General features: G+C 37.2%; 2 protein-coding genes and 1 long non-coding RNA gene across 3 annotated transcripts; 1 reads left to right on the top strand and 2 right to left on the bottom strand.

Annotated features, from left to right (window-relative positions):
- Positions 1 to 1,571: 1,571 nt before the first annotated feature.
- LOC146465300 (uncharacterized) lies at positions 1,572 to 12,684 on the bottom strand. The gene is made up of 7 exons (XM_085128530.1): positions 12,585 to 12,684; positions 12,245 to 12,325; positions 7,407 to 7,520; positions 5,725 to 5,886; positions 4,251 to 4,275; positions 3,551 to 3,803; positions 1,572 to 2,761 (listed from the first exon to the last, which is right to left on the bottom strand). Exons 2-7 carry the CDS (start codon positions 12,318 to 12,320, stop codon positions 2,168 to 2,170), a joined length of 1,224 nt encoding a protein of 407 aa, XP_084984656.1. The 5' UTR covers positions 12,321 to 12,325; positions 12,585 to 12,684; the 3' UTR covers positions 1,572 to 2,167.
- LOC146465299 (uncharacterized) lies at positions 11,785 to 15,273 on the top strand. Its single transcript, XR_014868268.1, has 3 exons — positions 11,785 to 12,076; positions 13,002 to 13,332; positions 15,142 to 15,273. It is a non-coding gene; the product is annotated as an uncharacterized LOC146465299 (long non-coding RNA).
- Positions 15,274 to 17,059: 1,786 nt separating this feature from the next.
- On the bottom strand, positions 17,060 to 22,515 carry LOC146465298 (asialoglycoprotein receptor 2-like). Its single transcript, XM_085128550.1, has 4 exons — positions 22,324 to 22,515; positions 22,127 to 22,237; positions 18,406 to 18,810; positions 17,060 to 17,418 (listed from the first exon to the last, which is right to left on the bottom strand). Exons 1-4 carry the CDS (start codon positions 22,511 to 22,513, stop codon positions 17,234 to 17,236), a joined length of 891 nt encoding a protein of 296 aa, XP_084984676.1. The 5' UTR covers positions 22,514 to 22,515; the 3' UTR covers positions 17,060 to 17,233.
- Positions 22,516 to 22,957: the final 442 nt, after the last annotated feature.

The following is a 22,957-nucleotide window of genomic DNA, read 5'->3' as shown; positions in this document are numbered from 1 at the left end:
TGACAGCTCATCCTGTTTGTAAGATCATGATGGTTACTGTCAGTGGAAAAATTAAATGAATTACTGACTAAATTATTCACGTACAGTACTGAGTTCTTTTTAATTCACATAAAATTGGACCGTAAATTATTACATCGGAGGTCCGCGCGCGCGAAGCACCATTGGGTACGGAAATGTGGTAACCCAACGATGCGAGATGGTACTTTTGTTCTTGGTTACGACGTCACTGTTCGTTTGTCCCGTACGCAGCACCACAGGATAACCAACGAGAATAGCAAGCTCTGTGCTGCCGCCCGCGTTTTTTGCATCAGAAAAACAAAAAGAAATTTTGAAGACAACAAAATACAAAGGCATTTTATATATTCACTATAGTGACCAACAGCGGGAGAAAGAGCAAGGCGACGAGCACGAAGAAATTACTCTTTAATAGACGACACCTCATAAGTAGCTATCTAGGGTATACCAACCGTAAAGACAGAGTATTTTGCTGCATGTTTCAATCGTCTCTGCTCACCGTGATTTGTGGAAGCGGAGATAGTACCTTTTTTGTCTTTGGTGTGACGCCCACACAAATTCACGCTCGCCGGTACGTGCTAAAAATGACACAATCTCGTGAACTTTGCTTGAAAACGCCAATTACTCATCATTAGATGGCAAATCATAAACACTTTTGTAGGGAAATTTGCCCTTAAATACAGAGTATTTTACTGTTTTACTTGTCAATGTACGCCTTATAGAGCCAGTAATGTCACCTTTTATGTTTCCCTGGAGGCTACAAATTCATGCCTTGTTTACAAGTCCACAGGGATCAAAAGCACTTTTACCCTTGTTTGATAAAGATTGTAATACTGCGCAGCGTAGTTAATAAATGTGAATTTAAAATATTATAACACTGACGCTGTTAAGAGAGTTTAAACCGACGTTTCGGCACTGCTGCCTTCTACAGGGTACAAAACTATGAAGGCATCATTGCCGAAACGTCGGTTTAAACTCTCTTAACAGCGTCAATTTTACCCTTCTTCACGAGCTATGTTGCCTGTGTAACTGGTTTCTTCGCGTTTCTGCTCTATATATATATGTTATGCAGCGAGCGGTCGATCAGTTTTTAACAAAAGTATATGCAAATATAACGTTGAGCGTAAAGAAAAACTATCACCGTAACTCGATAAATAGCCGTGACGTGGAGTATCATCGAAAGGTTTAGTCTGGAATCTCTGATTGTTACAGGAAAGTATGTCAGAATTCAAGACTGGTTTTTGCACATTGATTTGTTTCAATTATGTTTTTTTGTGTTTTAACTTCCAAAAACTTCTTTCTTGCTACGGGCCTGGCTAACCCATATCTAAAAGCTTTTTCCTAAGCCAGTAAAATATTCAGTACTCGGGTACCTTTTAGGTCAATTTATCCTTCAAGCAATACAATTCGTTTTCATCCAAAAGAAACACATCATTGGTTTCCATGCGAACTTTTCATTTTCTGAGGTTGTTTCTTGTCTAGATGGTTTATTTACATAGAACTCGCACAGCTGGAAAAAATGTATGGCCTTGGAAGAAATATAACGAAGTGTAATGTAATCTTTAAAACCACAACAATTTATTTCATATCCTTACATTTGCTTTACATGACATTACATATTTCAACAAAAAGAAATTATACAATCATCAGTTATCCATTACATATATTTTTCTTTTTATTTTAATTACTTTGATAGATTTTGGTGGTATTCTTGAGTTTGGGGCTATCAAGAAATTTAAGAATGTCGTCATTTTGAAATAATGTAATTCTAGCGTCATTATTGTCCATTATTTCCCTTTGCGGACTTCAAAGAAAACATATTTGGACGTGCTGTCTATCCTACAAGTCTCATTGTCATTTGTTTTATTCTTGAGAAGTTATGAGCTTTCTGAAGGGAATAAGGGGAAACCTCAATCTCTCTAGCTAGGGTTTCTGTGAATTTTCCACAAATAAACAACTTCCTGTCCTTTTTTTTTTCTTCTTCACATTTTTACGCTTTCGTGTAATAGAAAATTTGTTTGGCCAGCCGTAAAACGAAACCGCCAGGAGTTGAGCTTTGATGTTCCATAGGGGTGGGGAGGGGCCATTAAAAGGAAGGGACTTATTATAAAAATGTGCGAGATGAAAAGAGAACTTGGATAGGCACGCTTTATCACTTCTTCTTCTTCTGACACCAGTCTGACACATTCTCATATTCAGGCGTAGGTATCTGGTTAACATATAAAGGCGAGTCAGGCTCCGATTCCAGTGAAAGTGACTCCGTGGAAGATTCACTTTTAGCTTCCTCATACTCCACTGGATCAGTGGAAACTCCACCGACAATCTCGTACTGGTAGTATGTATCTTCCTTTGTTTCGACCTCCGACAATGGGACAATAGCTATAGCAGGCGATTTCTCCACTTTTTTAACTTCTTCGAGATTTACAAGTGGTGTGTATGCGAGCTTCTTCTCCTTCTTCTGACACCAGTCTAACACATTCTCATATTCAGGCGTAGGTATCTGGTTAACATATAAAGGCGAGTCAGGCTCCGATTCCTGTGAAGGTGAATCTGTAGAAGATTCACTTTTAGCTTCCTCATACTCCACTGAATCAGTGGAGACTCCACCGACAATCACGTTCTGGTAGTATGTATCTTCCTTTGTTTCGAACTCCGACAATGGGACAATAGCTAAAGCAAGCGATTCCCCCACTTTTTTGACTTCTTCGAGATTCACCAGTGGTGTGTATGTGAGCTTGCGTGGCGTCTACATGAGAAAATAGATAGACAAATAGGAAATAAAAAATAAGATACATAGAAACAAGAAAATAAAGTTATAAGATTATCTAAAACATATAATGAAATAAATGAGTAAGACAAGAAATAAGCAAATACATTGTTACTATCACAAGATTTAAAAGAAATTTAAGACAACCCCACTCAGTACAACGGAATGCTATTATTAATAGAAGAAATAAATTCCGCGGCCTTTTCCGAACTAAAAATGGTTGTGATGATACCTCAATGCTCCCGCCCGTCTTATCGCTCGTTCTACGCCCATTCAAGCCCTCAAAATTAAAAGGAGGCCTAATTTGACAACGCATATTATCATGCTGATGGTGTGGGCTAAGTCCCAGTTAATTTTTAAATAATTTAAACGCAAACGAAAGTGTCTTATATGCAAAACAAAACCAAGACTTTATAAAAAGATATTTTCTTAATTATCAAAAATCCACATAACACTTTTACATCCTGGTCGGGAGGGGGTAGCATGGAGAGTGATCCGGTTACATCATATGCCTTGATGCCCTGTCAGACGGCTATTTAAATAACAGAAAAATTTGATTTTAGTGTTAACCGGTTCCAGCACGAACATATAATGGTGAGTAAGCTGAAATACACCACAATATTCGATATCAATATCGAATGGTTAACCACATAGACAAATACTTGTAAGAATGACGTTGTGAAAGATAAGGTATTGGTGCAATGGGTTCAAAAGCCCAACAATAACAGGACATTAAGTATTTTAACGAGGCATAGAGGTTAATCTTACCACCATTGAATGTTGATTCAAAGGAGTATATCCACCTTGTTCTCTGAACGGTTGGGAATTTATTTCGCTGACTTTTAGGAGCGTTCCGTGTTCGGCGTTTTTGTTTCTACGGACGTCATTTTTAAGCCACGACTGCCTTGCTGAATCTGCTGGATTCAGTATCAGAACTTCTGGATCCTCTTCATTTCTATACTGCCTTGCTGTATCTTCTAGATTCAATATCTGTTCTTCTGGTTCCTCTTCATTTTTCACTCTGCAACGATCAGTGAAAATTGATATGAAAGAATTAACACGCAATATTATATGTAGGGTAAAGTGTAGAATATTCAACTGCCTTTGGGTATCATACTTTAACACTGATGGTTCCGATCCTTAAGGATACACCTGAAAAATATTGACATGTGCAGTTGCACGAACTTCTCTCTGCGGCATGAGCGCAAAATGACGTGAACGAATAACGTGATTAAATCTTAACTTTTGATTAAATTAAGTTTTTTATCAATCAATCCATATATCATGCTTAATTTTCATCTCTCTTCTGAGAGTATGAATAATGTACAAGTTTGCTTCAGTGATGTCGGCTTGCATTTCTTCATATGATTTAGTGTGTAGGTTTTCAATGTAAAACTGCTTTAAGGTTAATGGATAGATACAACATGACATTAGAAGCACGAAATTTGCAATTCTCTTAATGAGCCACCTCGTAGCATTTCCATCCCCTGTACCTAAAGAAAAAAGAAAATAGAAAACAAAAACAAAATTAAACAATAAGTTAATGAACATATAAAAAGAGCAAGAAAAATATATGTTTGTAAACGTCACCGCAGCAGTCGTGCTCAATAATTCCTTAATACTGAATCATAGTAAAGGTTTCAATTGAATGTATCAAATCCAATAATGACTCTAACTTATCACAAAATGGGGAAAAATTAAAGTAGTTTTGTATAAATACATTAAGATAGTACCAGGAACAAAACACGCGTGAGAATTAGTCACGATTAGTTTTGGTTTACTCTGCGCTGGTTGAGACTGTAAGAGTATAATTTTATCGATATTATTTTTTTCCAGTAGTTGAGTAAAGCAAAACCAAATATTCACATTTCTTGGGACGCTGAAACTTGAAAATTTCTAAATGCTTTTAAAAAACATGACGATGGTAAATTATTCTTAAGATACTCCGCAGGTGTGTTATATTTCCTTTTTGCGCAGTTCAATCCAATAATATTTTTTCGTTTCATGGAATTTCTTTGAAAAATAAAACCAGAATGTAAGGTGCCAGTGGTCTTCGTATAGTGTCCTTTTTGTTATACTCTGTCTGTCTCTCTAACTACTCAGACTGACAGTAATCAGCCAATTGTGTTTTTTCTTAATGTGAATGACTTATTTTCTCTGTAGAATAATATGCTGTGTGGTTTAGTGTGTAAATAAACCGCCACGTCAATCGTCTGGGCTGTATCAGAGGATAATACCAGCAAAATTGTTCATTTTCTGGCCATTCTTTATCATCTGGCACTAGCCAACAAGCAAGAAAAGGCGGTTTATTTCTTTTATAATCCTCCATATTGGTTTCTTAAAGACAAAAGCTTCATCGGTTGTGGAAAAGACAAAACAAACAGTGACAGTCATCGCGTAGTCGCCGGTAAACAAATACAAGCTGACTAGGTTAGTTGCTTTTATTAGAGGTGTTTTCCGTTGGGCGTCCTAAAACTCTGGTCAATCGACGTTGCCAATCGAGAGAAGTGCGTGCGAGCAAGGCAAGATTGGTTTGATTTCCTTTCTCGAATTTTGTGGCGTGAATTTTGCTAGCCAATGGCAGAGGGCAGTAAAGCAAAAGTAAAGCAAACGCAGAATTAATTGTGACAACCGATTGAAAACAGCTCCACTGTGCACTGTAATTAGGTCAAGACAGTCAATATCTAAAGATCCGTCGTTTTTTCTCTTATCGACAGAAAATCAGGCGAAGGATGCCAAATCGAACGATTATTATAGTTTTGCTAACCACGCCGTCCCATTTTGGACCGTGTGACATGTTTTATTCTACGAGAGCGCTCGGAAAATAATCGATGAGTTAGGATTACCATAGTCCTTGTTACTTTTTATTTTAATCGTATTTAATAATATTGAATTAGTTTAACCTTATTCAAAAGTGTAGGTAAATAGAAATGAAACTTCACCTTCTCGGGGTCTCTTTCTTCTCAATCGCGACCATAACATGACAATAATAGTGACTATCAATATTCCTACAAAAGCTGCTATCATCCATCCCAGCGTAGAGAAATACCCCTCATATTGTTTTTTCTTGCCACTCGCATTCCACGGTGTCTTATAGTCAGTTTCTGAAGTAAAAAGTAAGTGAGTGAGTGACTCTGACAAATTGCAGCCTCTTCTAATGTACAAACTTAAGAGATTGCATCACTTAAAGATAAGATCCATTATGAAAAGAATAAAATACTGTCTAAGCTCAATTTCAAAGCTTAGTTTTTTGAAGTGTAGATAGCATTTTAGTGTTCTAAAGGCTGGATTGTACTATTGCCTAGTTTCGCCTCTAAATTGTCTACGCGTCGCCATTTTAGATTTCGTCACGTCATTACTACGGTTGCCCAATTATTCATTTAATACAAACACAGTCAACTCTCTCGTAAGCGACCACCCTTGGTGCACGACAAAGTGGTCGCTTAAGGGAGGTGGCTGCTTACGGGGAAGATCAACAAAATAAGCCTAATACCGGATTGATTAATTACTTGCATAAAAATATTACCTTAGCAGCTAAAATTAGGCAAATAGTTACATTTTGTACGGAGACAATGACATTTCTATTCCATGGCTTAAGGAAACGATTGAACGGCACTGGCATAATTCACGTTGAATAGCGCCTGAACAATCTTATTTTTTCATTCTTCTGATGAAACTTTGTAGAACATTTTAGAACAGATCACTTTAACAATTCCCGTTTACCTACAGATCTAATTAAAGCCATCTTCACTGTCTGTAAACTGTTATTATCTGTCAGCAGAATGGGGTAGCGTCATTAAAAATTGATCTTTTGTCACACCTGAGTAATGATTTATTAACGCAGTCCTTTAAGAAATTCGAGTGGTGGTCGCTTACGAGAGAGCTCTTAAAAAAGTATTTAACTTAGAAACAAAACGGTTGTTTACGAAGTGGTCGGTTACGGGAGGTTTTCGCTTAAGAGAAGTGGCTTAGGAGAAGTAGTCGCTTTGAGAAAGTTGACTGTACATTCTTTCTGACAATAGTGGCGATCGTATGACGCCATAGGCATGCAGAAAGGAGGTGCACGAGGAATTTAAACCCGAAAATGGTCGATAACCATTTCCAAATTTTAAAACACTAAAGTACCATCTTCACGTTTTCAACGAAGCGTTGAAATTTTGACACTTTTCTACAACCAATTTATTGTATAGGAGTGGAGCTCGCTTTAAAAACGTAAACTGCCTACTTGGGAAAATTAATGTTTACCTTTTATTTATTTGTTTATTATTATTATTATTGCTATTAATTTTTTTGGAGAACGAAATGAGAAATTGGAGTTTGAAATATTGACCGTTAATGAAAACCTTTCATAGCGTAATGAATTAGTTGAAGTCAGTTTAGAAAGCCAAGAATTAATCTCCTCCAAGTTTAAAATTTGGACATCCGACTAGGTGCTTTCAGAAAGATTATGACTTCCACTCTGTCCGGTTAATGACCAACGTCAATTTTTTCTTGGTCGGTCTTTATGCTTACGACACAGTGAATAACGTTCACCTGACAAATTCGTAAATAACCTTAGCAACTTATCTTGAAAAAACTATTTACTGAAAAACCCTCATGCCAACAGCTTAAAAAAACTACCTACCTTGCGTTGGTATACTTTGAATCGATTGGGATGTTGTCTGTTGTGTACTTCCCTCTTTGCTGCCGGCCTCGTTTTCTGTAGGAGATGTTTTAGGATATGTCTCGTTTGTGGAAGCTGATAAGAAAGTAGGGGATACAGAATTAAAATACATATGTGTTAACTCTTGGTTCCCTTGTTTAAAACGGTTCCTACGTCCGCATTAGTATTTTTAGAGCGTTGCAACTGTTAATACGAGGGCCTGTAGAAAAACGATCTAACGGAATGTGTGAACGAAATGTGGTCATTGAACTGCGGTGGATTCCTTCTCAAACTCATTAATTTAATTTTAAATAATTTAATTTATTAGGAGAAAAACAAAGAAAATTACTACCATGAAGGAAGTTTACGGAAATGTGACCTAAAATTTTGGTGAACTTTTACTTCGAACTTCTCCAAGACTGTAGGTTAGAGAAGCCTTCACAAAGAATACTTGAACAAGCTAAGACAGTCTGAGTTTTGAGCTGATTATTGAAGTAGCAAATATGTAAGCAATCTTATATCAATCTATAAATACCGAGATGTGGTTAGCTTTCCGAAGATCATATATGGGAAGAAATACGTTTTATAATAATTACATTCAATTAATTTAAAATATTCTCTAACTTCACTTTTGCAGCGAAACCGCTTTTCGGATCAGACACTCGATTAACGTTGTTTTTTGGTTACCTTAGTATTCTTTCAATCTGTTTTTGGTTTTTACGTTAAGGTTGAGGTTAAGACTGTAGTCTCTTTATTCTATTTTAGTACTTTTTTATACAACTAGGTAATTAGTAACCTAGTTTTGCGCGCTTATTGACAAAGGCATGAAATTCCCATTGTTTCACACATGTATTCTATCCTTGCTTTTTTTTCTTTATTGAGTGGGCGCGCCATTGGCTATAAGTTGATAAGCGAATCTATTTAATAGTTATACAATGAACTGTGTAAAACTCCCGTTTTGATTGGTCTAGAGGAGTGTGTGATTAGAGTATAGACGCACGATTGACGTCATCAAGTGGTGTGATCAGCGCACGTGATCAGAGTCTAGAGTCCAGCCAGAGCGACTGGTCAACAAAGTTTTGCAAACTGTTTTTGCGAGTAGCAGACAAACACAGGCAAATTTTTGCAGGAAAGGAAAACTGCCCAATAAAAAAATTGGACAAAGATCGCTGAGACTGACCTCAAACAGGATAGCCATTAGGAAAGCTAGAATTTTGTTGTGACGTGAAAGGGACGCAAATATTTGTCGAAATATGTCGCCGATAAAAATCCGGTAACGGTGAGTAATCGATTACAAATCGCAGTAAAACGACTTACATGCTGTAATATTTTGGGGTCAGGATTTCCTTCTGGAATAAAGGTTGGTTTTGAAAAAAATTGTTAGTGAAATTCTTTCGGATTATACTCTAATTTAGAAGATCACAACTGCATGTGTGCAGTAGTCTAAAACTGAGTTTGTTGGAAAGGTTTTGACTCAGCTCAGGCAACACGATGCCCGCTCATGAAATGTGTTGAAATGTCTTGGTTATTGTATAAAACAAATAGATTCCATTTTGCCGTGGGTCTGTACTCTGATAACGCTCAGAGGACGTCAAAACGTGGTGAAACATCAGACTTTTTTTGTTCTCACCAGGTTTTGACGTCATCTGTGCGTTATCAGAGTACAGACGCACGGCAAAATGGAATCCATTTGTTAAATTAAATAATTGTGTTTTATTTGGATGAAATGACAATCCATTGCCACAGTAGCGTGCCAGGCAGTAATGCGTCGGCTGTAGTTTATACACGTAAAATCCTCCACAGTTACGGACAACAAAGTCTAATGTATATGAACAGCACCCGCTAAAGTAAGTGAAACCCACTTTTCGGTTACAGCCCCATCAGCTACTGAGGGATGTCTACCGCTGAGCGACCCTGTATCATAGGAGTCGCAATTGTACATAAGAACACATGTATCTGCAAAAGGTCTGGATAGTAGCAGATGTGTCGTTATCCTTATAATTTTTCAATTTAAGATAAAGGAAGCCATTCACATTCAATGGGAAAAACCTACACTCAATCATCAACTTTTATATCATGTTAATTTAAAACTCTCTCTGTAATATTCAGTACATTGTCATTTTTCCTTTGAGCTTATAGTTAATTAGCATTTTGGTTTGCACTATATGTTCAACTCTGTGCTTTGTAATTTAAACTGAAGATGACAGAAGTTTCTGTCGAAACATGTTTTTAAATTTAAAAAGTGTCGTGTGGTTCCATAGGATAACGACATGTATCTGCCATTTGATTTCCAGTTCCTCTGCCGAATCTGTACCATCCGGCCAACAGATTGTGATCGCATTCGTTCGTTGGAGGGTGCTCATAATACGTCCGTGCCCTGGTGGAGTCGTTAAGGAGTGTGTAGTTGAAACATTCTGAGAGAAATTTCATCAAACAAAGAAAGCCGTAACATCTAAATCCAGTTTTGTAGAAAAATCGCCAGGGAAAATGTAATTCTGCAGGAATGTCTGAGGTTCTCACCGCATTCTGTGCTTCGTATAAATTATGAAACGTCGAATGAATATTGGTCAAAAACGTGATCACTGGATAATACAATTTCAGAGTTTTGATTGGCTGTCTCACAAATCACTAAAGATGCTATTACTGAAACACAAGAGAGACTATCATCGTTTTATAGTCAATCCACGTCATGCGTGACCAGTATTTCCGAGAATGAAATGAACATTCGAATTCCTCTTTGTAATGTCCGGCATTTGAATGAACTTTTGAACATTTATCTGGAAATCTTTCCGAAAAAGACGCATTAACTGAAAAAAGATTCAAAATACTAAAGAAACAATTGTTATTCTTGAAATACTTAATGCTATAATGTAAAGAAAAATTTATAACTTTATACCGTCAATAAACTAGATGCATGTTTCCTGATTTTGTTGGACCTTTTTTGTTTTTGTGTGATACGAGTTCGCTTCGTTGGTTTATACAAAAACAATCATTATCAGTTATTAGCAGCTTCATGAATATTTACCTCACTTCTTCTCAGCCCGTTCAATATCTTCCACTATCACACCTCGACTTCAGATAATATTGTCAATTGTTACATAGCTGGAGTCTCGTTGGACCTAACGCGCGTTCTGATTAGTTGTTGCCCGTGTTGTTGTTGTGTCACATGGTGGAAGCTTAAATCAAATGGCCCCCGCGGGCAACAATTCGAAAATTGTTGCCAGCGAGGCCTGCAATACAAAACTCATCGGGCCAGCTATTTAAACAGAGTCTAACTTAGACCGCGGCTTAGAGCCAATCAGTGGGCCTCCAAATCTGTTTATAAGTGCTTTATTTTAAGTCAGATAAATAGTTTTCTAGTCTGGGATGCAAGCCCTTTTGTTACCGTCGGCAGTAACCAGGCAATGTTTGGATATGATTGTTGGCAAAATTGAAAACGGCTTAGAACGTGGTTTTGTTTAACACCGTCTAAACTGTCTTTTAATAACTGAACCATACTTTCTCGGAAGAAGAACTTGATTACGTTGCGTGGCAGGTAAGGCACGTCATTACATCGTGACGGAAGGTGGAGTGATGTTTATGCCTACCCGCGTCGCTGGAAAGGTGAGAGCGGGAACATCCCGGCTTGTTGCTTATCCGGATTCTCAGTTTTCAAAATGGATCAGCCGAAGAAACATTTTGCGAATCTTTACAATTATATCTACCATAAGAAGACTTGTAACTGTTGGCCTTAGGATAATAATACAGTGGATTCTGATTTGTAAAGAAATTAATTTAGGAGCGTTTTCCGGGAAAAATGTGTTGTCGGAAAACGTTGTTTTTAATTCAGATTTGTTTGCTCAGTGCGCGCATTTATTAAAAATTAAATTTAACATGTTTTTCTAAAGAATTTTCTTTTCAGTTTTATTTGTTGCTGAACAATAAGAAGTTTTTTGTATAGGAACGTCGTGGCTAAGATTAACCAAAATTTCAAGAACGTATTAAGAACATTCCTCAGGCTGAGAGTTGATTAAGAACGTTTTTATTTTGCTAATCTGTAGTAAAATCAAGGTAACAAATGTAAATTAACCGCGTTTTGTATAACATTAACAATGGTGGCACACACCTCGATTTGTCATAATCAGCAATTCTAGATACCATATCTCAGCTGGCAATACACTTTAAAAGGTTTCCTTAACAAAAAAACTTAATAACTTAATAACTGGTCCCTTGGGAAACAGTTAGTTTTGTTTTCCCTCGAATCTCGATGTTTCCCTCGACTTCCTCTCTTGAAACGGCGAGATTCTCGGAAAAAAAAAAAAACAAACAAACAAACAAAACAAAACTGTTTCCCTCAGGAACAGTCATTAAGTATATATTGCATCATGATCCATAAATATCGGCGGTTAAACCGTCTTCTGGTCTTTCTTGCGTAATGAAATCATAAAAATCGAGAAGTATTTCTTGTTTCTTGCTGTTGTTTGTTTTGTTTAATAATCGTTCTAACGATTATTCCAATCGCGCTTATTGGATATGGGATAAATTACAGTTTAGCAAACTAGGTCAGTACCAACGGGCACACGGTGAAACTTCGGCGCTGATAGCACATTCAAACACGATTGCCAACATATATATTTCAGACAAGAAGAACGTCCCCTATTTCAGCAGCAAAGGTGTGCACTGGATTTCATTTGTATTGCGCACTGAAATTGAACTGTGGACTTTGTTTCTGTTACAACGAAGTATGACTACATTTTTAACCACGTTGATTTCAGTATGATTGCGGCCACCTGAAGGCTTGATACTTCAACCCAAAAAAATAGGATTTGATAAAAACTTACCAGCTTGTCCTTGCACTTGTACGCTGACACTTAATAAAAGACCACTTGAAATCACGAAAATGCAAAAATTCTTCATTGTCTCTGAAATATACACACTGTTTGTCAAAAAAAAAAAAAAAAATATTCACAATACGGAAAAAAAGTATTCAATAAAGCAACATTTCTGGAAGCCGTAATTCCCAAACAAGGCGTCAGTATGTTCGCGAAATTTTGTTACTGGATTTAACGTGTGTGTTTACAGAAACCCAATATTCAGGGCACTGCTCAAAAGAAACAAATATGTAACACTTAAAAAGACATAGAAACTACCAAAAGGAGAAAATTAAACAATAAGACTCACCGCAAGAAGAAAGCCAGTAACAAACAACTGAAAATACAATGAGTAATGTCCAAGTGAGAAAAACGAAAAAAAAAAAAAAAAAAAAAAACAATGTAAATGATGGAGACAGTACGTGAATGTTGCACTCAAAAGAGGTCCTTGAAAGCGAAATTGCTCCAAATGCCCAAAAGATGACTGTTCTGTTTGTGTTTCCCTAAACTGATTACGTTACGTGATTTTTGCACTCAAAAGCGGTCGCTGAAAGGGAAATTGCTCAAAATGCTCAAAGGATCACTATTTAGTCTATTTGTGTTAACCTAAATGACCTATAAATCAACGAGCCATTTACTCCGTTCTCTATGCTATTGTATAGTTCGTTTTGAGAATATATACGTACATTGAAAAAATTATCTTTATATCTTGATTTTTCCTTTCCAGTTTAGATACTGAAAAGGAGCTGGAGGCTACATTGGTTGTGTTGAGCGACTGGGAAACACGTGACCAAAATAGAGTTGAAGATAACAGGAAAATCTGATCATTATAATATGAACACACATGGGTGCGTTACAGTTAAAACCGGATAACCTATAGTGAACAACTTTGCCCATGCAAACTTCCGCGTCATCATTTGTTGATTGATTGATTGACAATTTGCTTGGAGCCTTTTGAAAATGCCGCCACTAACTTCTTCCGATGCATCTGAAACGGAAAAATGACTTCGGTTACTGTCAAAAGCAACAAAACACGTTTTCGGACAGGAACAAGAAAGGTGAGTTGTTGTGATATTGCAGATAAACGTTAAAAGTATAGTATCCCATGACTTTATTGACACGTACTCCTACGACTTCCAACTACGACCCTCGAGATTTCACTCTGCCGCAAATTGTCCGTGCCGCTAGGAAATTTATTCATATAGTTTCTAGATTTCTTAACAGATTAATCTAAAATTTTGAACTTAGTATACTTCTCAAGGATAATTTGTTTGCTGTACGTTCTTGACTGATAGTTTAATATATTAATAAACACTTTTTTTTTTTAATTTTCCTTATAAATCGGAGTTACGACTGCGATTTTTAGTTCATTGGGGCTAATGTCAGTGATCAAAGATTGATTTTATTTGTGCGTAATTGGTCTTACTATCATCCTTCTTGGTGATATATATTTCATCCTATAACCACTACATCTACTTAATGGTAATGGTAATGCATTTATATCAGGGGCACCCAACGGATCTTTTCGGTAAATTATCTGTTCGGAAGGTCCTCAATCCCCTACAAATTTCTTAAGGTAATTTTCACCTCGAATGTTCGTGATACGGGATATTAACGGCCTAATGTTTTTGAATTCATAAAAATGTCGTTTTGGACACCAACAAAAGGTCAGCTTAGATTTTCGGAACGAAATAAGACCTAAGGTTTTCGGAAAATGGACAAAAATGCCCTAATAATTTCGAAAAGACTCAAGTTCCCCTAGAATGACCGAACAGATAAAAATATCATAGCGCGGCTTGAATTGAACCTACAGAGCTTTAAAAGCACTCCAGATAGCCTAAAATTGCGTTTCAGAGGATCTGAGAGAAAACTGTCGTTGGGTGCCCCTGTTATATACCGCACTCTCTATTTATATATGCTATTTACATCAGCATACTGCCCACCCACCCAACCCATGAAATCATGAAATAGCACAAAGACCAGACCAGCACACCGGGAACTTCATGACCTACTCTTTGAGATTGGTGTATGGGTTCTTTAACGTCCCACAGGGTTATGAACATTGAAGTGTTGTGAGACGGGGCCTACGGTTTATCGTCCTTATCCGAGAAGACTAGAAAGTCTAACCATTTGCAGATGTCATTACAAAGGCAGCACTTTCTCCTCAGTTATCTGCGGTCGGGGTTTGAACCCACGACCTCCCGCACGGAAGTCCGATGATAACCGGTCGGCGGTTAGATCACTAACCACTAGATCAATAACCACTGTAAATACTATATATTACTTCAGAGCTTCCCGCATGCTTAACGCAGTCTATTTATTTTAGTTTCAGATACAAGGAAATGGCAGCCACCTCTTGCTGAAGTGGCACTCTGTATTTCGTAATTCTTGGTTTTTTTTTAGCTGTTGAACTTCAGCTAAATTTATCAATTTTCAACTTAGTGTTTCCTTATAGCGAGGATTTTAATCACGCGCAAATGTACAGACTATGTATTACATCATATTCATAATTTCTGTTCACAAATAAAACACATGAGCGTGCGCCAGGAATTAAATAGAGGAAATCATTACAAAAATGCGCCCTAAGCAGAAGCTACCTATCGATAAAAATGGGCCAACGACTGCATGAGTTGGTGTCAATAAAACTATTTCATGAATGCTGTTATGTTAATTATCCTTTACTGACAGGATCTTTAGCCGAGCGAGGTGGTAGTGCCCACGATTTCTTCACGATAACGACACGTGATCTCTACACTTACAGATTTTTTGTGATCTTCACTCTTAGATTTTAAGTAACCAATCACGACAACAACAATAGCAATTAAACAAAAAAAAATGCTTAATTTTTTTTTTGTCTTTGATTCCAGGTGCAAAGAAAGCTTGTTCTTGTTACACATTTGTCGACAGTAATCCAGTTTCATTGACCTGGCCACAAGCAACAAGCTTTTAGGAATAATAATAATAATAATAATAATAATAATAATAATAATAATAATAATAATAATAATTTTTATGAGAACTCTTTATTAACATATTTCAAGCAAATTGCTATTCACAAGTTAAAAGTAGAAAAAATAACTATTGATAATAATAATAATAATAATAATAATAATAATAATAATAATAATAATAGTCATGATGATGATGATGATGATGATGATGATGATGATAATGATGATGATGATGATGACATTTATCCAGGGTAACCCCGTCATTGTAATAAACACTATTATCAAACAGGGTCCTGTTATTAAAGAAATCTCTTGTTCTTATGGAAACAGAACGAGAGTGGAAATTTATAACGAAAGCAATACAAAATCGAACGACTCGTCGATACGATGAATGGCACATAGGCTTCTTCAAAAACTTCACGACTCGAAACTGGACCTTGATCATTGGAAGATGACAAGATATTGACAAACAGCGCTTTTTAAACCAGATAAGCATGACCTTTACGTCCTTATCGCTAAAGAATATCCTCCTGGTTCTTATGGGCTGTTCAATAGCATTAGAGGTGACATTCAAAGAGGATTGATTTGCGAGGATTAAAACAGATGAAACTCAAGTAATCAGTTTAGTACTCAGGAATTATGTTGGTAACCGTTTTGGTTACGAATATCAAGCCTTTCTTGACGTAATTTGACAGTGACGTTAGCCAGCTTAGCCCCATTTAGACTGGACGTTGCTGGGGGGGAGGGGGGGGGGGATTCTACCCAAGCAGACTTTCTGTATATACTTTTCTCAAAATTTTAGCTAGACACCGTACTGCATGACTTTTGTAAGATGTTTATCTGAGAACATCTCCATACTTTAGAAGGGTGCTCAAGGGAATTGATGGTACCATAGCAACCATATTTTTTCACACAGGCTGAATATTAAAAATGATAGCGATGATGATAATAATAATGGTCATAATCCCCTCTCTTCATAGCTGTTACTAGGGAACGTAAGCAACGACGACGGCGACGGCAACGACACCGCCGCAAAATGATAGTTTCAATGAGCAAAAACAATCGCTCTGCATGTGCACTTTACATTTTCGTACATTTCTTTGCTGTCCTCTGCAAAAATAACAGCGTGAAACGACCACATTTAAGGTTTGTGGAGAACGTGAACGCACGACGGTGAATTTTTAATTTTGTTTCTTAAGTTGTACGCCACTCCTACCAATTTGGTTCCTAAATATAGTTCGCCATTTTTTGTAAAAGTTGAGCGAGTTGAAAAAATCGCCAAGTAGCACAAATGAAAAAAAGATACATTTTCGAGTGACGTTTCCGTTGCCGTTGGCGTCGTCGTTGCTTAAGCTCCCTACTGTTTGATGGTGCGAGCGCCCCCGTTTTTAACTGAATAGAAGGGAAATTTAGATGTCGCAATAGAAATCAAGGGTAAAGTTCTACATGACGGTGTTTAATTGGTGGTTTAAAAGTAAAGGTTTCGAAAAAGTAGCTCATAATCACCATTCCCCGATGCTATTGCTTAAAATATTCTTAAATACTTTTGCTATCAGATTATTGTGAAGGACTCTGAATGTTTAATTTTCAGCCAACAACAATAACTTCTCTTGTGAAGATAGTCAACTTAACGTGGCCAACAACGACGATGGAAAAGCAAGATTTCAGCTGTAAGACGCGTTATACATTTTTCTGAAATATTTTTTTATTAATAATTTTTTTCATAGGATCAGCGAATGCCTGCTTTTTAATTTGTTATTATTGTTTTAGAATGGTGAATTGCCTCAAAGCGAAACATGCAACGCCCTTTTGTTGAACGTAACGACGTAAAGTAAAGTAAGTTTATTTTATTTAAAGTGAAACTTCACTGAGCCTTGGCTACTTTACGGGAAGCCCATTATAAATATAATTTAAGTAAAATACTAACTAAGTTAAAATGTATGTACACGAATTGAACTTTTCCTTATGAACGATAATAATGGCCTAAGGCACCAAGATTAGATGTTTATTAGACGTTTATAGCGTTGTTGTAATTGCGCCAAATAGCCCGACACAAGAACAGCACAACTACAAACATTGCCACATCAAATGAAACTATAGCAACTAGCAGAATAACATTGCTCAGTGGCAAATGAGGATCTTCTCTCAGGGATTGGTCACCTTTTTGGCTTCTCCCAGGACCATCACAGTTATCTGAAATAAAATTAACACAAATAGAGCAATCTGAGAGGGTTTTTTTATATTTCATAGTACCCCCCTGGCCTTTCCCTCCCAATGATACTTAACAATTATTCACCGAAGTGGAGGTGAATATCCAGTATATTTAGTATATACCACACAAGTTGAATGACGGACCAAACAATTACTTTATTCCTGACAATGATTATACCGACATACGGTCAGAAATTAAACTGGTGAAAATCTCTCCGTACGATGCTGCTTCGCGGTAAGCGATTTCTTATCACAAAAATTCCCGTCTCGCTCTCCTGCGGATAAACAGAACTTCTGGATACACTTGTTTAACTGCCCGGGTGTTATTTCTTCAATTGGTGTTTTACCTTGAATTGAAATAATGCTGCAAAATATTAGATGTTTCATCTTTTACTTCTACAGTGCTCGAAAGTGTCAGTAACTTTAATTTTTGTGTTTTCGCCTTAGATAATGAGGTTGGAAAGATTAAAAAACTTACCACTGTTATGCCGTCAAACCAAACTTTGTTGCCATTTTTGTATTTTTTGTAACAGCCGCCTCGCTCATCGAAATATTTTCCTCTTAATGACCGTGGCGAAACGGTAAGCCATCTTGTTTCTCTTCGGCTCCTCGGAGGTGAATAGTACTTGGCTAATCACCTCCGAGCTAGCTAATCAGCGCGCGCAAAAAGCACTTTTCACTTATGTGGTATATACTAACAAGCGTTATAGGGACAGGCGCCGGGGGACCGGAAAATTTGACAGATTTCTATTATTTCTTCCGGCCCTCTTCGAGAAAAACTAACTTTTTTGTTGCTCTGTTCACCACACGATCGATACAAAATGAAAAGTTTCTGTGTAATCATTTACTCGATAAGTTGACAAAGCTATAAGTATTTGATCAGAAAGATGGAAAGCGTCCATGCGATGTAGCATCGGAATGTTAATACATTAAATATAATGTTAATTGAATAATGGGTTTTTAACTTACCATCATTTCTCTTTCTCTCGCAAATAAAACCTATCTTGATGTTTTTGTCACCAGTCGAGGAACAAGAAAGGTCGTTATAATATCCTTTCTTCCTACCATAGTTCTTATACATAATAGCGCACTCTCCATCACCGGATGGGTTAGATTGCCAACGCCATTTCTTTTCTGGCACACTTTCATTTTCGCTCAGCCATCGCCACTTCCCAGATACTTTGCTCAATCCAATGTAATATTCCACGTGTCCTGAGTCTGTTAGATTTTGAATTAATTCTTTCAGATATGTCCATTCACTTTCAGTTTCCATGGAGACGAGATTAGCGTCATGTTTCTGACACCACTCCTGGCTTTTCCGCCAAGTAAGGCGTTTGTGATGAAATGAGTATCTGAAACATTTCTCTGTTGTATCTGAAAATGAGGGACCAAATCGTCAAGATTCTGTGGATATCAAAAATTTGCTTATGCTTACGTTTACGGACATTTACAATAGGATGAAGATTACGCATGCTCTAAATCACCAAAGGCATTAGCCTCCCTCGCAGACACTCTTTTGGTTCGTCAATCAATCTTTGGGAGGAAAGATTGCGTGACGAGCCAAAAGAGCGTCTGCAAGGCAGGCCATTCTCGGTTTTCACTGTCACGCCATTGAAAAAAAAAATCCAAACCATTCCATAAATGAAGTCAAGAAATTGACATGGTATAGAGGATAAATAAATAAGGCATCTGTCCAAGTGTCAGGTCTATGTGGCATTCCGTACTCGAGTTATTTGACAAAATGTTCCACATAAATTTATAGAGCTTAGTATGGAGACGCCATGTTTGTGTCCCTCTGAGGGGCACAAACATGGCGGCCGGAAATACGAAAAAACATCTGGAGTTCACTTTTGCCAGAAAAGAAGTTTGTTTGCCCTTGTGAATTTTCGAATGTTTAGATTAATATTTCTCCTCAAACTTAAATTGTTTAGAATGCTGAAAATCACCCGAAGAGTCATTTTTAAGATACGGAAAAGCTCTGTCACGGCCGTCCTCCTTATGTCACGCACAATGGAAACTCGGAAATTGAAACTGTTCTATTTTCAAAAGGAAGCACGACATCGAGCTAAGAAATTGTGAACAGACATATTTTTAGGCAATCTTTCCTTGAATGAAGGTAAAAATTTTGTAGGCCTCCCAGTTTCGAATTCTAGAATTTGGTGACGTCACGTGAAAACCGAGAATAAAGGCATGCTCTAACTCTTGAAATCAAGGCTTGCTGTTCAAAACAACATGAACAACAACAACAAAAAAAAAACAACAACAACCGCAGCCGGACAACATCAATGCCGACAAAAAGTCTGCCTTGGTAGGTGGTTTTGTTTACCCCTTTCAACTTCAGAATTTTCAACGGCATTTTGAGGCAACAAAAGTCATATTAGCAAGTTTTTGAAGATCATAGTAAGTCAAAACTATACCATCTCGTGCAAAATGATTTCACTACAGATGACCATTAAAAGCTGGTTTTCACTAGAACTTAAGCAGAAGCAGAAGAAGAAGCTCAAAGCTGCTTAAGCAAGTGTTCGTTCTTCTTGTGCTTATGCTTAAGCTTATGTCATGTTATGTCGCCGTTTGCACCAGTGAGAACAGGGACGACATAAGCACAAGCACAAGGCAGTCAACCGTTTCGTCTGCTATCTTGCTTAACATCGAGGGGAGCTGGTATAGAGAATTCCGTCAAGAAATGGTTTTCTGCGTGTGTGTCTGTCCTCATGCATATGTAGAGTATTCTCACGTGCTTATCTTTATGCTTATGCTTATGTCCCAGTGAAAACTAGCCTTAAATGATCAATCATGTCAAAAAAAAAAAAAATGAAAATTGGTTTCACTTTTGTTGTTGGGTAGGTTTGGTGAATCACTCTATCTTAATACATTAAGTATTGAATTCAAAACCATGTACGACATAGTCATAAAACACTCATAGGGCATTTAAAACACTTATTAGACATTTAAAACACTTAAATTATACGGTTGTGCAAACGCTTGAAATGTTAAGTAAGATAATTAGGAATAAGTACACAAATGAATGAAGTTATAACTTTACAAATAACAAATTAGAAAATAGAAAGAAAGTAAATACAGAAAGAAAGAAAGAAAGAAAGAAAGAAAGAAAGAAAGAAAGAAAGAAAGAAAGAAAGAAAGAAAGAAAGAAAGAAAGAAAGAATATAACCAGCGTTATCGTGTGTCAGATTTCGCCTAAAGAGGGGGAGATAGGGGCAATTCCCCTTATTCAATCTAGATTGTAAATAGTGTCTACGGCAAATGTCGGGTAAATATAATCATGTTCGACCAATTTGGCTAAAAAGAAAACCGAGACATGTGTTACCTTTGCCTAAAGGTCTTTATGACCTTTACGTATAGTTTCTTTGAGAGATGATGTTTACAGAGGAAGCGTAAACGTTTCAGGACTGACCTTTGAGCAAAACGCGCGTTATGCTATTCTAATAGCTAGGGAGTTTTTAGCAACGTCGACGGCGACGGCAACGAGAGCGTCAAAAAAGCAATAGGTTTTGTAACCAAAACAACAAGACTCTGCACGTGCATTACACTTTTTGGTACATTTCTTTGCTGTCACTGTACGGCAAGGACGTGAAATTTCCTGATGGCACGTTTTATGGAGGACGTAAACACACGACGAATAATTTTTTTTCTTTCTCTTTCTAAACTTCAGGGGCACCCAACGACAAATTTCTCTCAGATCCTTTAAAGGGTTATTTTAGGCGATCTGGAGTGGCTTTAAACCTTTATAGGTTCATTTTAGGCAGCGCTATAATATTTTTATCCGTTCAGTCATTCTAGGGGAACTTGAGTCTTTTGGAAATTAGTAGGGCATTTTTGTCCACTTCCCGAAAACCTTAGGTCTTACTATCTTTGCGAGAATCTTAGCTGACCTTTTTTCGGTACCCGAAACAACATTTTCATCAATCCGAAAACACTAGGCCTTAAATTTCCCATATCACGAAAGTTCGTGGTGAAAAATCCCTTTACAAAATTGTAGGGGATTAAGGGCCTTCCGATCCGAACAGATAATTTACCGAAACGATCCGTTGGGTGCCCCTGAAACTTGGGTGCGGTCTCCAAGAATTCATCTCCAGAAAATTTCAAATACATTTCACATTTAAAGCAAGTTAGGATAATTGCATCGACGTTGAAAAAACGCGAATTCATTTTAATAGTAACGTTCACGCTGCCGTCGCCGTCGTCGTTGCTAAATTTCCCTAATGTCGCTTCTAGGGCGCGCAGCGAGAATTTAAACGAAATTGAAATCTATGACTTCATGCCTCTGGGCTTATGGGACCGAATCCTGTTCGTAACACGTAATTTGCAGCAGTTTTTTTGTGTATTAAGTGCCAAGAGGGGAATTTGTTATTAGACTAATAAATCCACTTGTTGATGTTGTTGTTGTTGGCACCATCATGCATGCCTTTTGGTGTGTGTCCGGTAAAACAGAAATGTTTAACGAAGGACCGTGGTCCGCTTTCTTTGCGACAGAACGCAGATGTTTACAGAACCTGTCCCCGAGCCTGCGTCCGGTTTCACCTATGTACCTATTTACGAATGTGGTCCTCACTGACTTACATTAAACTTTGTGCGTTGTAAGGTAAACAAAATCCCAATGTAGGTAACCAGACAAAAAATATGGCCCAAAAGTATGAAATTTTAAAACTCGTGATTCAAAAAGGTTACTTACCACAAGTATTTCTTTTGAGAGAAACATTTAAAACCGGCAAATAGAACAACCACCATATATAGAACAGGTTTTTCATGGCAGCTTGTAATGTAGGACTTCCCTTTCTCAACGCTATGAAAAGGAATTCAAATAGAATACGAATGAATAATATGAGGCAAGTTACATGTATATGTAAATCAATAGTTAGGGTCACAGACCTTGCTGTAGCTCTTCCTGTTGTTTTGTGGCTTGAATTACGCACAACGTTATGGTAAACTGGCTCAAATAAATTGAAATAAAGGATGACAAGGGTTTTTTCTTTCTTTGTAGAGATATGCAGCCACTAATATAGGTGACATTGATTGGTTCCACAAAGCAAAGAAATTCTTTAGTTGCAGAGAGACTCATCTGCTGGATTGAAAGCCAAGGTAACTGGAGGTTTTACAGGCTAGGATGCATACACAGGAAATAATGGTGACGTAAATAGATGACATACAGCCTGAGGCGAGCGCCCCTACTGTCTGCGGAGCCTAAGCGGTGGTACTTATCCTAACCGCATTGAGATCAAATATGGCAGTGTTCCACGTCCGATGCTTCATTTCCAAATAAGGCAGTATTGTTCTACTGCATCTTGAGTATTGCGTATCGTATAATTGTAAAACGTAATTGCAAATGACGTACTAAGGATTTTTTCTTCAGTTTTTATTAAATTTACCATGTGCACCGGTTTATATCAAGTACATGTATAAGACAGTTGTAAAATACTTATCTCTAAGAAATGCATCGTTTAGACAATCATAAAACGAAATTGCAAATAATGTACATGATTTTGTTTTCAATAAAATGTTTCAA

This window comes from Pavona decussata, unplaced genomic scaffold (genome assembly GCF_977016875.1).
Source record: "Pavona decussata unplaced genomic scaffold, jaPavDecu1.1 SCAFFOLD_156, whole genome shotgun sequence".
Classification (NCBI taxonomy): domain Eukaryota; kingdom Metazoa; phylum Cnidaria; class Anthozoa; order Scleractinia; family Agariciidae; genus Pavona; species Pavona decussata.
This window is presented reverse-complemented; position numbering and strand designations above follow the sequence as displayed.

Bases quoted from the DNA above. Each gene is read 5' to 3' on its own strand.
- LOC146465300 (XM_085128530.1), bottom strand. From the start codon at position 12,320: ATGAAGAATTTTTGCATTTTCGTGATTTCAAGTGGTCTTTTATTAAGT. The intron at 4,276-5,724 runs GTGAAGTTTCAT...TTTTTTCTTTAG, and splicing joins AAGAAAGAGACCCCGAGAAG to GTACAGGGGATGGAAATGCT. The intron at 2,762-3,550 runs GTAAGATTAACC...TTTCTCATGTAG, and splicing joins TGAATCAACATTCAATGGTG to ACGCCACGCAAGCTCACATA.
- LOC146465298 (XM_085128550.1), bottom strand. From the start codon at position 22,513: ATGAGTCTCTCTGCAACTAAAGAATTTCTTTGCTTTGTGGAACCAATC. The intron at 22,238-22,323 runs GTCTGTGACCCT...TCCTTTTCATAG, and splicing joins ACAGGAAGAGCTACAGCAAG to CGTTGAGAAAGGGAAGTCCT. The intron at 17,419-18,405 runs GTAAGTTAAAAA...ATTTTATTTCAG, and splicing joins CGAGAGAAAGAGAAATGATG to ATAACTGTGATGGTCCTGGG.